Here is a 13,539-nt window from a genome sequence, read left to right on the forward strand (position 1 = left end):
TTTTAAGATTTTATTTTTAAGTAATCTCTACACCAACATGGGGCTCAAACTTACAATCCTAAGATCAAGAGTTCCATGCTCTACTACTGAACCAGCCAGACACCCCCATCTTTCTTTTCTAATTATCTAAGCAGGTTCATTTAACTTTCTTTCAATCATGAAGATCATGAGTACTCTGGAAACCCTCGTAGCTTACTTCTTCCACTCCCCAGAATGGTCCAGTAATTTGTCCTATAATTTTCCAGACTCTGGATATGTGCTATGAAGTGATAACATTTATTTTCTCTTGGCTGAAATTTTTCCAAGACTAAATTAATAAGTCTTCCAGTTTATTACCTAAGTAATTCTTGCCAAATAGACATCCTTATTCTCTAATGTTCTCCCTCAGCAGGCACATACAAAGGTTTCAAAAGCTGCCTTTTGCTGAAGATATACCCTTTGAATAGCAGAAAAATGTAATAGTATTTCATAATTTTTTAAAACTAGAATTGATCTTTGTCAATTTTTACATAAGATTAAAAATATAATTTTACCAGACTTCATTTATATTCAAATTTTATATAATATATATACATACACACACACACACACACAAATATATATATATATATATATATATACATAAAAGCTTCCTAATAGGTCTTAAACTCATGTCCTTCAGTAAAAATCCTATCATAAGGGGCACCTAAGTGGATCAGTCGGTTAGTGTCCGACTCTTGATTTCAGCTCAGGTCATCATCTCAGGGTTCGTGGCATCGAGCCCTGCATCAGACTCCTTGCTAACAACGCACAGCCTGCTTGGGATATTCATTCATTCTCTCTCTCTCTCTCTCTCTCTCACTCTCTGCCCACCCCCCCACCTGCTCACACTCGCACACCCTCTCTCTCTCAAAATAAATAAAAACAATTCTATCATAGAACACAATAAACAGTTTCAGAGGCTTTAACTCTGAAATATTTAAACAAGGAGTTTAACATGCAAAAAAAGAGATCACTTAAAACCATTATTTCAGTCCACATACTACTTTTTAAAAATCAAAGTTAACTACAAAAGGGAAAAGTTTGTTCGTTAACAAACAGGATGAGAATAATCTGAATTTGATGTCTCTAACAAGTGAAAATCCTATTAGCCCCGCAATTTTCGTTATTACCCATATGGTGAGGCCTTCCAGCTTTAAGCTGAAGTACTCTATTGAAGCCCTCCAGTACTCTGTTGAGGCCTTCCAGACCTCTCTGCTGGAGCTCCAGTCCTGTTTACCTAATGCCTATTAGATACCAATATCTGAACGTCTGACGCCTACAATAACTCATCTCTCCCCTCCCCACCCCAGTTCTTCCCCTCTGCTCCCTACCAAGACATGAAAGGGACTACCATCCACTCAGAAATCTGGGAATCTCCCCAGGGTCTTTTCTTGCTTCTATTGACTTTTCCTTTGATTAGGACCTTCATTCCTCACCTAAACTCCCACAATGACCTCCCATATGTCTTTATTCTCCCACTATCTCTTGTCATAAACTCATCTGCCTAGCCCCTAAATGAATTTGAACTTGAGATTCTTGGCTTCTTAGAATTTAAGCTCCTCTTAGTATGACAAACAAGATACTTCAAGATCTGGTTTCTATCTAGCTCTTCAGCCTCTACTTCTGCTACTCATTCCTTACTGTCCATTTATTTTAAAATACTTTTCTGGTTCCCTGAATGTTGATTCACATTTGCATGTGTTTGTCCATGTATAGAAATCACCTCCGCCCTACCTCCACTTGTTTGGCAAACTCCTATTTACCATCTAAATGCTCAGGGCACAAACCATTCTCTTCTTTGTGTTACTTCAGTGTGTCTGGAATATTTTTACATCTGAAAATGCATTTGATTATGCTTAAGTTTGAGAAGAAAAACAACTCATTCAGCTCTGTATTAATAGCCCTTAATACAGCATCCACCACATTAATCTGTAGGTGGTTAACAAATGAATGCTGAATGCAAATTGATCTAGAACTGAGATGAGGCCGGAATAACAAGCAGAATCTTCATGCTCCTAAAGACCTAAGTTTGCTTAAACATTTAAGTATTTACTCACTGCTAATTTGGGCTGAAAAACTGAATCTCCATTTGAAAAGGAATCATTTCATTGAGATGAACAATTAGTAGATATACATTTGTGGGAGAAACTACCACTGTTTCTATTACTCATGTTACCACCTCCAATCTATTTAAGAATACCTTTAATACACTAAATCATAAGCAATTTATTTTCACAGTTCAAAAGCAAACAGGAATGGAAATTTTATCCCAGGTCTAGGGTTCTCAAGCATAATATTTCATAAATTATTATTCAATAGAGTACTTCAGCTTAAATGAATATTATACTTTTGTATTATGTAATTAACAAATACAGAATTTTAAAGTGCAGAAAATGTTAAGACATTATTTTCTTAAATTTAAATCATAACAAGATGAGTAATTCAGGATAAAAAGTATAGAAGTGAAAACAAAATTTACTATTTTCTGCAGTGATGAAATAATGAAATTCTTCAAAAGTTTACAGCTAGAAGAAAACAGCTGTAAATATGACTTCGAATAATCACCCTTGAATGGTCCATACTATAACCTTTGGTAAGACTATCTGGGAAGTAGACATTTGGTTTTAGAAGATACTAATGAGTTCTCTTAGAAGCTAATACTAAATAGTGATGAATCTATCATATTATGCTAAGGAAAAAAAAGGAATAACTAAAGTTATCCTAATGTGGTTTTCAGAATAGCTTAGAAATAGTATCCAAACCCAGTTCCTCTCAGCTTCCTCCCAGTTTTCTTTTCAATAATGGTGACTACTTCCCGCTCCTTATTCTACACCATCAACAATGCTGTTGAATAATTTATAAAAGATATACACAGAACTATCAGTGTCCTAGAAATAAAAAAGAAATATTAACCTAGGAGGAGGGCTACCACTATACTTACTATTGTACAGGGAAGCTACTCACTACAGGGTGTGAGTCAAGATCTATTCCACATCAAAATCTGGTAATACCTGAAATATCCTTGGAATTCCTCCAGTATTGTAGTGAACTACCAGGCTGACTTTATTCTCTTTTTCCACAATTTCAAAGGATCCTTCTTTCCATTTTGTAATTCCGGTCTGCATACTTCGAATTCTGATAGGACCGTGAATCTTCAGAGGAGACATACTTTCTTTAAAAATAAATTGCTTCTAGCCAAATTAAAAAGCAAAAATACACCTGACAGATTCTAAGGAAGAAAAATAAAATAGTAAGTTACAATTCATTAACAGTGATTAAAATAAGAGTCACTTAAAAGAGACCATTTAATAAACTATCTTTTACGTCCTCTTCTCTGTTTCAGTAAACCACTTTTTATTAAGCAACCTCAAAGGCCTTGATTAGCTAGCTGGTAAGCAGAAGAAAGACAACTAAAGCAGTCACTGAGTTCAGTGACTGAGTCTACCTACATTTTATTTCTTCTCTACCACATTCCCTTCTTTGCCATGTGTCCAGTATCCGTGCCCTAGCAGTGCCTGAATTTTGCATTTGGCACCATTAACAACCATATTGCTGCCACTAAAGGCATGTCAATCAGGAATACTAAATTGTCAGTGTGACTGCTCACAGCAATATGACCAACTTTTACCGTCCTTCATGAATGTGAAAGGGTCTTGAATTTCAAATGTAAGTAAAAAAAAATATTTTCAGTCAGCTGACTCCATTTCTTAGAATGGAGTTCCTCTGAAAATATCAAATCATATCATAAAACAATTCCTTCTACCAATCAGTAGTCTAAGCATATCCACATGTATAGACATTAGATGAATAAAAAAATTGTAAGAATAATCAAATGAGTTTAACCTTCAGAATTATATTGAGAAAATAATTTATTCTTTAGGCAAAAGAAACACACACTAAAAGCCTCTCTTCCTAAGAACCACCTACCATTTGTTTAATATTACCATAAAGCGGAAAGAATCTTTCCCAATTTTATCTTTGACAAATACTCAAATTTCTGAAAGAACTTCTACTTAAAAATTGCTTACAGCAATAACAGAATATCTAAAACTTTCAAACTAGCTTACCAAATGTCAGCAAGTAAACACAACTGTAATAGTAAAGAATGTTAGTGTTATGTATTACCTACATGTATGTACACACATACACACAATCATCTAAAATTAAAACAAATTTTATGTATACTGTTTTCAAATCTCTAAAAACATTGCTAATAGAGATTCTTGCTTATAATTTAAGAAATTAAAAATCATCATACTTTGCCTAAACAACTCAACTAGAAAAGCTTAAAAAAAAAAAGTAGTATACAAAGGAAAAACACAGGAGGCCTAGATATCAGGAGCCAGCTGTCACTAATTTATAACTCACCTTTCTAACCATTAGTTTTCTCAACTGTAAATAGGAATAGCAAATGCTATAGCTTTGCAAAACTAAATGAAATAACATACATCAGGCACTGAACAGGCAAAAGCTTTAATATGAATGGAATTAGTGTGCACTTTCTGTATTTATTCCTTGCCCACAACACCTCTTTCTTGAAAGACCTCAGATAAATAAGCTGTTAAAAGGGGTCAAAATCAACCGCCTATAGGAGTCATGCAGGTGACATGACTTAGGCAGGCAAACTCTGAAAACTGCTACTGAAATCTAGCCAATTTTACCATGTAGAATTAGTGAACCCAGCTACTTGCCTGATCATCTAACTTTTCAAGAAAACGAGCTCCAAATGTTTATGTAAAACTGCCCATTGTAAATTGTGGGCAATGAATTAAAATTTATTTTTAAAAACTACAAATCAAGCAAAACCCACCTACAGGTAGGATATAGGCAAGATAGAGCCTGGAGGGCCTCTAGTTTAAGGCTTCTAGGTAGTATATATCAAATAACAGAACAAAATTTCAAAAGAGATGTGAAAACACTTTGACTAGTTAAAAGGTGTTATGCATTTTAAGTCCTCCATTATTATTCACTCACCTCATCAAAATTTTTGAATGCCTACTGTGGTCAGATTTAGATAGTGTAATTTGGTAGGTACGTGAATCCATCAGAGTAACAGAGTCCTGCTACTGTTTATAGACCTGTTAACATGGCACTGCTCAAAGTAGTAACTACAGAATTTTGGACCAGCAATGTGTGTTTGTAATACTTTTTTTTTTCTTTTTGCAATTAATAATTTGGTGCTTCATTGTTTGGACAGGTCCTTGAGACTTTCTTCCACTAGGCTCTCAACACTGCCAAGAATACATGACCCCTCTCCTACCCCAGTTGCCCTTGCCAGAAACAGGAGAGTTATCTTTGACTTCTCTCTTGACGATTATTGGTATTGGATTGGAAATGGAAGATCACAGTAGAGTCCTGTCAAGTCTATCACCATACACCTTCCAGACATCTTTATGATGAACTGTAGATCAAATCACATCACTCTTCTCCTTAATATCATTCAACAGCTCCCCATTGCCCTCACAATAAAATCTAGATTCATTAACATGACATAAACACTCTTCATGATCCAGGCCCTATTTACCTCTCTATCCCCACAAGCCCACCAAATCCATCCATCTGAATTTATAATTTCCCCCAAAAAACTATGCCAGTATACTTCTGCATACACTGTGGTCTATCTCTGGAGGATTTTCATGTATTCTCTCCATGCCCCCACAACCCCACTTAATTTCTCTTGGCTATAAAATCAAGGCTTAGCTTAGATGTTATCCTCTTTAAGAAGCCTTTCCCAGCTACCTTTCACTTTTTCTCTCAGCTCACATCCACAGAGACAGTTTCATGCTTCTGTATTTTCCTGTTATATACGTTGTGCTTACTACTAGTGTAACATTTGTCACATTGTATCACAAATTGCTCACTTCTTTGTCTCTATCTAGATTTTGCTATTTGAAGATAAGGAATATGTTCTTTAATCTCAGCATCCCCATTTTGACAGTGTCTGACACACAAGAAACAAAATGATTAAGAATGAACAAATCAGCACTAACAATTTTATTCAATTTGCTGTTAAAATATACAAAAACAGAGGGGCACCCAGGTGGCTCAGTCGGTTGAGCTTCCCACTTTGGCTCAAGTCATGATCTCATGTTTTGTGAGTTCAAGTCCCACACTGGGCTCACTGCTCTCAGCACAGAGACTTCTTCAGATCCTCTGTTTTCCTCTCTCTGCCCCTCCCCCACTGGCACGCACATGTGTGCTCTCTCAAAAATAAACATTAAGAATATATATACACATATATGTGTACATATATATATACACACAACAGCAGATACTGGAACCATAAATCCCTCTTATGTGACCAATATAGGATTATATTTACTAAGCTCTTTATAAGTATCACTATGCAGTGGACGACATACAAGTCATCTTTTGAACACTGCATGTAAGTCTTTTCTACTGGCACCTGAACTTCACTAACTGCAAAGCTGTCCTCACATCTCACCAAGATTCAATGAGAAAAAATCATTTGTGGAAGAACAAAATTAATATGCAATTACAGAACACATTAAAACAAAAACATTAGTAAACTTGCCTAAACTAGGATTCATATTGTTCATTGCTCAATGGAGAAACTCCATTTTCAGAGTTCTGTCAAATTCCCTTACCTTTCCTTTTATGTCATTATGGATCAGGGTACCAAATTGAAAGAGAATAATACAAAACCCCATTATCTTAGCGCTTTCTTCACAGACCAAAAGTAAGGTCAATGACCCTGAATTCCTCCAACAAATTTTTAAAAATTAACACTATTTAACAAAATTGGAAGTGTAGATTTCAAAGTTCACTAAAGCATATGAAAAATTAAAAAAAAAAAAACCTTTAGTGTTATTTCTGTTTCTCTCTATACAATTTCTCCCTATGCAATTCTAAAACATTTTGATGCAGTTTGGATTAAGTACATGAAATTTTACTTCAGATATTGAACATTTCCTTAACCATTTCTACTAGCCATCTCTCCTTCCTCTAAGGAAAAGAAAAAAACAACACCCTGACAAAGTACAGGATGTAAAATTTGCAGAACCAACAAAACTTTTCTTTAATACCTCAATTTAGTCCATTCCCAGGTCTTGCACTAAACAAATTAACAATATCTACTTTTGTACATTCATCATAGTATCAAGGTTTGCCCTATTCTGTTAAGAGGAAAAAAACTAAGTTTCTTTTTCAGTATGTAGCACTAATCAGTAACAGTTAAACTTTCTATGAATGTAGGACAATGAGGTTTCTTTGAACTCTATAATGCTAATTCCCTATCAAAGGAATATTGGTAAGACAAGGTATAACAAAAACAAATTATTCTTTAAGCATGTCCAAAGAGATTTCTCTTTCCCTAACTTTTTTCACAATTATTAAAATTACTGGTTCAACTTTGAGAATTCTATGAAACTCAATCAATAATATTGGCAAAAATGTTTCTGTACCCTGTACACTTATTTACATGCACATATTTTAGGTACTGCTTTGAAAACATCTTCTCTTTAAAATTTTTTTAATGTTTATTTATTTTTGAGAGAGAGAGAGAGAGAGAGTGAGGGAGGGGCGGAGACAACAGAATCTGAAGGAGGTTCCAGGCTCAGAGCCGTCAGCACAGAGCCCAACGTGGGGCTCAAACCCACGAACGGTGAGATCATGACCGAGCTGAAGTCGGATGCTTAACCGACTGAGCCACCCAGGCGCCCCTGCTTTAAAAACATCTTTATCTAGAGGGTGTTCTGTGGTAAAGAAAGCATGCTAAAACATAAAACCACTACTATAAAATAAAAGAAAGAAAACTGTTAATTCCTGCCAATTTGCATACTCTTGGAAACACACATCCAAAATAAAAACATTACTTACTTTTCAGTGACTTTTACTGAAAAACCCTATGTAATAACAATTCACCTTTATTCTGATCCTTGTGCCAAAGGCAATGCACTCTTCTTGGGGAACTACTCATATTCTGCAGCTATGCCCGTTCTCCGGAAGCCATCACCTCAGCTAAAGAAAATATAAGTGTGCCTTTTTAAAAGAATCCAATTTACGAAGTTAAAATTAAAAAAAGAAAGCAATCATTTATACAAAAAGATAAACTCTTTTTGATTATTTAAAAACCACAACGTATCTTACTGAAAACATTTAAAATGTAACGCTCAAGATACACACATATACACACAATCAAAATGAGGGACTTCAAGGCCTACACCTTATCAATTTGTGTCTTGGGATATTTCTCGCTGCTACATTTTGAAACTAAGAAGGCAGTGAAAAAGAGTATATTCTTTGTTTACTTTATAAACATTGTTACATAATGATGCCCGAAGTCTCAAAATACCATTTCCATGATGTGTTGATACACATTTTGAAAGGTGAGTAAATCTGGAGTTTTTACTTTTCTTACAAAACTAACTTCATGGGTTTGTTTCTCAAATTTAGGCTCTCTAAGCCTCAACTTCCCCTGAAGTTCTACCCAAACATCTTTCATGATCTCCTTGAACGCTAGCTACAGTACCAACTGTAAATTCATTTGTTCCCTTACTAAAAAATGATTGAGCCACTTTAATTTGATGGCACCGTGGTAAGAACACAAAATGAAGATGATACAATTCATGCCCTCATTAAGAGGCTCCCAGACTTCTCTACATATTCCTTCTATAGTCATTTAGGCAAAAAAATTTAGAATCAGCTTTACCCTCAATCTCACTCATCTAAAACCCAGCCTTTTCATAGCTGCTATCCTAATTCAGAAACTCCTCATTCTGCCATCACTCTCACCTAATATTTATTATGCAACACTTACTAACCATAATGCTAAGTGCTACGCATGAATTATCTTATTCAATTTTCACAATAATCTTAAAGGCAAGGATTATTATCTCTATTTTACAGATGAGGAAACTGAGGCTTAGAGAGAGAATTTATCCAAGGATACAGATTCATTAAGAGACAAAACAAAGTCTAACACCAAAACCCATGTTTTTTTTTTTTTTAACGTTTATTTATTTTTGAGACAGAGAGAGACAGAGCATGAACGGGGGAGGGTCACAGAGAGAGGGAGACACAAAATCCGAAACAGGCTCCAGGCTCTGAGCTGTCAGCACAGAGCCCGACGCAGGGCTCGAACCCACAGACCGTGAGATCATGACCTGAGCCGAAGTCGGACGCTTAACCGACCGAGCCACCCAGGCGCCCCAAAACCCATGTTTTTAACCACTATCACAATGCATCCTCATCAATGATTTGCAGCAACAATCACTTTTCAGTCTCCATTGTTTCAGGATTTCTCCATCCAATGAATCCTCTACTCTATAAATACCCTTTGTAAAGAACTACTCTTTATTTCTTAACAAGTAAAGCATGCACTATTTGTCTCCTTAACTTTCTCCTGGGGGGGGGGGGGGGGGGGGGATGTGCAAGGAACCTGTCTTACCTTCTTTTGTACTAGAACAAATACAAGCACTTAGTAAGTGCTAAATATTTACCATTGATGCCAATTCCCATCATACATTTTTTGTAAATTTTATTCTACCATGGTAAGAATACTTAATATGGTAACAAAGTGTACAATATGATATTGTTAACTATGGGTACAACATTGTACAGCGTATCTCTAGAATGGCTTGTCTTCATCTTGCTTAACTGAAACTTTCTCCCAAACATTAACGGCTCATCACTAAGTATAAAATAAATCCAAATGTTTTTCTGTATCTGGTACTCATATACTTCCTGTATTTATTTCCTCTTTTTCAACACAAATACTGTTCTACACACACAAATTATTAAATTTTAGTATTTTCTCCCACATCCACCACCAACTTACTTAAATATGGAATTTAAATAATATTTTGGAATTTTCCAAAAATTTAGTTTTTAGAAACCTCATACCCTCCAGTCTCGTAGTTTAACCTATTAAAATATATAAACCACTTCTAAGAGCTTTCTTTCCTAAAAAGATCTATAAAACAAATGCACAGAGATAAAATTAATGTGTGACTAAACGACAGAAGTTGACCTAAAGTTTATCTCCAACTCAGAGTCTAAAATCTGAATGATTTTATAACCTAAGAATGAGTAAAATCATCCACAGCTGGAAAACTCTTGGGTTTATTTTCTTTTGTGTCCTTGAATTTGCCTGAAGAGTGAAAAGGTGCTTGTCATCAAATGACAAGGTATAAGTAAGCTGGTGCTTCTGAAAGACAAGATGGTTCCTAAAACAAGCTCCAGTTTACTTATTCACTCGAATTCTTGAGAAATAGAAATGAAATATCTCCTAGCATATGTTCTAATAAAAGACTGGCTTTAAATAATCACACAATATATAATTACAAGTTCTAAAAAGTGATACAAATATAAAGCACAAGGCATGATGAGACATTATAATAGGGTACCTGATTTAAGACTTGGGGGTAGAGGGTAGAAAGCATCGAGCAAAAGTTAGGCTAATACTGAAGAATGACTTAATTGGGGATGGTCATGCTCGAACAAACCAGGCAACTACAACAGCATGTGCAAGGGCCCTGTAGTGGAAAACAACTTGGTGTGACTAAGGAAATGAAAAGTAATGTAGCTAGAGTTTAGTGAGAAAGAGGAGGCTAGAGCAAGATGAAGCTGGTGAAGCTGGAAAAAATCAAATTATACAGAATCCTGTAGACCACAGGGATTTTTAATTTTACCCTAAATTTAATAAACATTTAGTGACAGGAAATCCACAGAAGAGTTTTAAGCAGAGAAACAACATGTCACTGTTGAATGCAGAAGTGATATGGTTTATTTGGGTTCAGAGAGGAGAGCAAAAGAAGGAAGAATGAAAGAAAATAGGGCAGACAAGAGAATACTGAAATGATTCAGCTTATAACAATTACAATAACAATACTTATTAGCTATTTATTGTGTGTCATGTGCCATTTAATTTTCAGAACAATACAATAAGGTGATTATTATTCCTATTTTACAGATGAGAATACAGGGAACCAGTGACATTAAGTCCAAGTGAAAGAAGATTGTGGCTTGAGGGGTGCTTGGGTGGCTCAGACGGTTGAGCCTATGACTTTGGCTCAGATCATCATCTTGCAGCTGGTGGGTTCGAGCCCCGTGTTGGGCTCTGTGCTGACAGCTCAGAGCCTGGAGCCTGATTTGGATTCTGAGTCTCCCTCTCTCTCTGCCCCTCCCCCACTCATGTTCTGTCTGTCTCTGTCTCTCTCTCTCTCTCAAAAATAATAAATGTTAAAAAAATTTTTTAAGATCGTGCCTTGAACTGGAAAAGTGATACTGAAGATGTACAGAAATAGATTCGGACATACAGATGACCCTTGAACATAGGTTTGAAATGCACGGACCTATGTATACATGGATTTTTTTGATAAGCACGGTACTGTAAGTGTATTTTCTCTTTCTTACGATTTTCTTAATAACATTTCTTTTGTCTAACTTTATTCTAAGAATACAGTATGTAATAAACACAGCATACAGAATATGTACTAACATTATGCTATTAGCATTCCACTCAACAGTAAGCTATTAGTAGTTAGGTTTTGGAGAAGTCAAAAGTTACACATGGATTTCCAGCTGGAAGGAGTCAGTGCCCTCCACCCTTGCATTGTCCAAGGGTCAACTCTATTGGATATAGAATAAATAGAACTTAAAGATTCAAGGGATGAAAGTCAAGAATGGATCTCAAGTTTCTAGCATATGTAAGTGAATAAGTGAATATGCCGTTAATGAAATGGCATACTGAAAGACAAAGAATTTGGGGAATGGAGATCAAGATTTTGGTTTTAGATATATTATATTTGAAATTCCTAAGAAAAAAATCCAGTGTAGATATCAAGCAGACAATTGGTTATTTAGATCTTGAACTGAAAATAAAAGGAAAAGCCTAGAAGTTAAAATTCTTAATCATCAATATATAGATGGAATTTAAAGCTTAGGGCAGAAGAGGTGAATAAGACCCTAGCACTAAACCCAGATGTTCCATTTCACTCCATCGAACATCTCTCACTAATCATAGATTACTCTGATGTCACCAGGCTTTTTAGTCCTCATTCTGTTGAATGCAACAGAATTCAACACTACTGATTGCTTCTTTCATCTCGTTTACAAAAGACTTGTCCTCCTCTATACGGTTATTAAACACCAAGAATCCCTCAGTGCTCTACCCTAGGTGCATTTTTTTCTCCCAGTACTACACTCTCCATAGGCAATTTCATCCATATCCATAGCTCCAGTTAACTATCAACACGGCAGGTGACATATATACATTAATTCACATATTCTGCCCAGAACTCTCCTCTGAGCTCCAACCCAGTATATCCAACTGCCTCCTTGACACCCTGTCTTAGACATCTTGTACAGTTAGAGACTTGTAGACTTGTCAGATACTGCCACCCCAAAAAGGCATTTACCCAGAGCCAAAATTTTGAAAAGGATTACCACAAAAACACTACAGGCCAACTCTCCAGAACACAGGATTTTGTTATCAATGATCATTTCCTTTCATGGATCAAGACCTAAAATAGGTAAACCTGACAACCTGATCTGATAGCTAGAAGATGGAGAGCAACCAAATGCACGACAAAAATACAATTCATGTCTTTTAGCGAGAGATGGTTAGCAGAGAGAAGAAGGTGAAGAATGGTCAAGAGTGAACGTCCAAGGCCTGATGGGTGTACGGCAACGGAAGTCACCTGAAGAGACAGCAGGCCCTGCTAAGGGGCGAGTGGCGGACGACGACAGCCCCCAGCGAAAAGGGGCCAGGTTTGGATTGCGGAGGAAGAGCGTGACAGTAAAGACCAGGTCAAAGGAGAGAAAAAGCCTGGAGGGGAACCCAAGAGGAGTACCTGTGAGGCCCAGGGAGCGTCCTGGGGGTGGGGGTGAGCTAAACAGCAGCGGGGCGAACTCCAGAAGAGTGAACGCCGAGTGGGCGGACCGCAGGGGGCGGGGGGAGGAGGGACCTGGGGAAAACGGCTCAGTTGAGAAGCTCGCCGCCGGGCCCGCCTTACCTGTGCTTGCGGGTCCGGAGCCCTGCAGTAGCCTGCCGGAAGCACAGAGTCCGCGCGGAGGGGGAGGAGCCGGGGGGAAGGAAGGAAGGGACACCAGGCACGAAGGAGAGGGGCCGCTCGCTCCCCCTACTCAGGGAGAGCGGCTGATGGCGGGAACTGTGACCACACGCAAACACGCACGCACGCACGCACGCACACTCGACGCGACTAGACGAGGCGCGTGCGTGCAACCCTGCAAACTCCGCCTTTCCTACGCCTTCGCCCCGCCCTAGCACGGAGCGAAGTCTCGCCGAGACAGTCCCGCCCCCGCCTGAAGTAGTACGCATGCGCACTTCCCACTTCAAGCGCTTTGGACTTTCCGTCATTTCCCCTCCTACACAGCCCAGTTGGGCATGCGCACTGCTTGTCCTCCGAGACGGCCAGGCTTTTCCCGCCCTTCCCTGGCCTCCGGAGGAGAGTCAGAGTTCACGCTCCTCTCTGGGGATACCTGCTCGAAGCCAGAGGATGCGGGGACTAGTAGGTGGCGGACGTCCTTCTGGCC

The 13,539-nt window shown here is 37.7% G+C and overlaps 1 protein-coding gene across 2 annotated transcripts in view; it reads right to left on the bottom strand.

Annotated features, from left to right (window-relative positions):
- Positions 1-13,229, bottom strand: part of USP37 (ubiquitin specific peptidase 37) — a 115,007-nt gene extending 101,778 nt beyond the window's left edge. Inside the window, exons 1-3 of one of the 2 annotated variants that reach the window (XM_030324583.2) lie at positions 12,999-13,229; positions 7,861-8,001; positions 3,033-3,250 (exon numbers count right to left, since the gene is read on the bottom strand). In XM_030324583.2, the coding sequence (XP_030180443.1) occupies positions 3,033-3,188 (156 nt within the window). In that variant the 5' untranslated portion in view covers positions 3,189-3,250; positions 7,861-8,001; positions 12,999-13,229. The remainder of the gene's footprint in view (positions 1-3,032; positions 3,251-7,860; positions 8,002-12,998) is intronic. The other variant, XM_030324584.2, reaches the window with a different exon arrangement.
- Between the last annotated feature and the right edge of the window lie 310 nt (positions 13,230-13,539).

Source organism: Lynx canadensis, chromosome C1, assembly GCF_007474595.2.
Source record: "Lynx canadensis isolate LIC74 chromosome C1, mLynCan4.pri.v2, whole genome shotgun sequence".
Taxonomy (NCBI): domain Eukaryota; kingdom Metazoa; phylum Chordata; class Mammalia; order Carnivora; family Felidae; genus Lynx; species Lynx canadensis.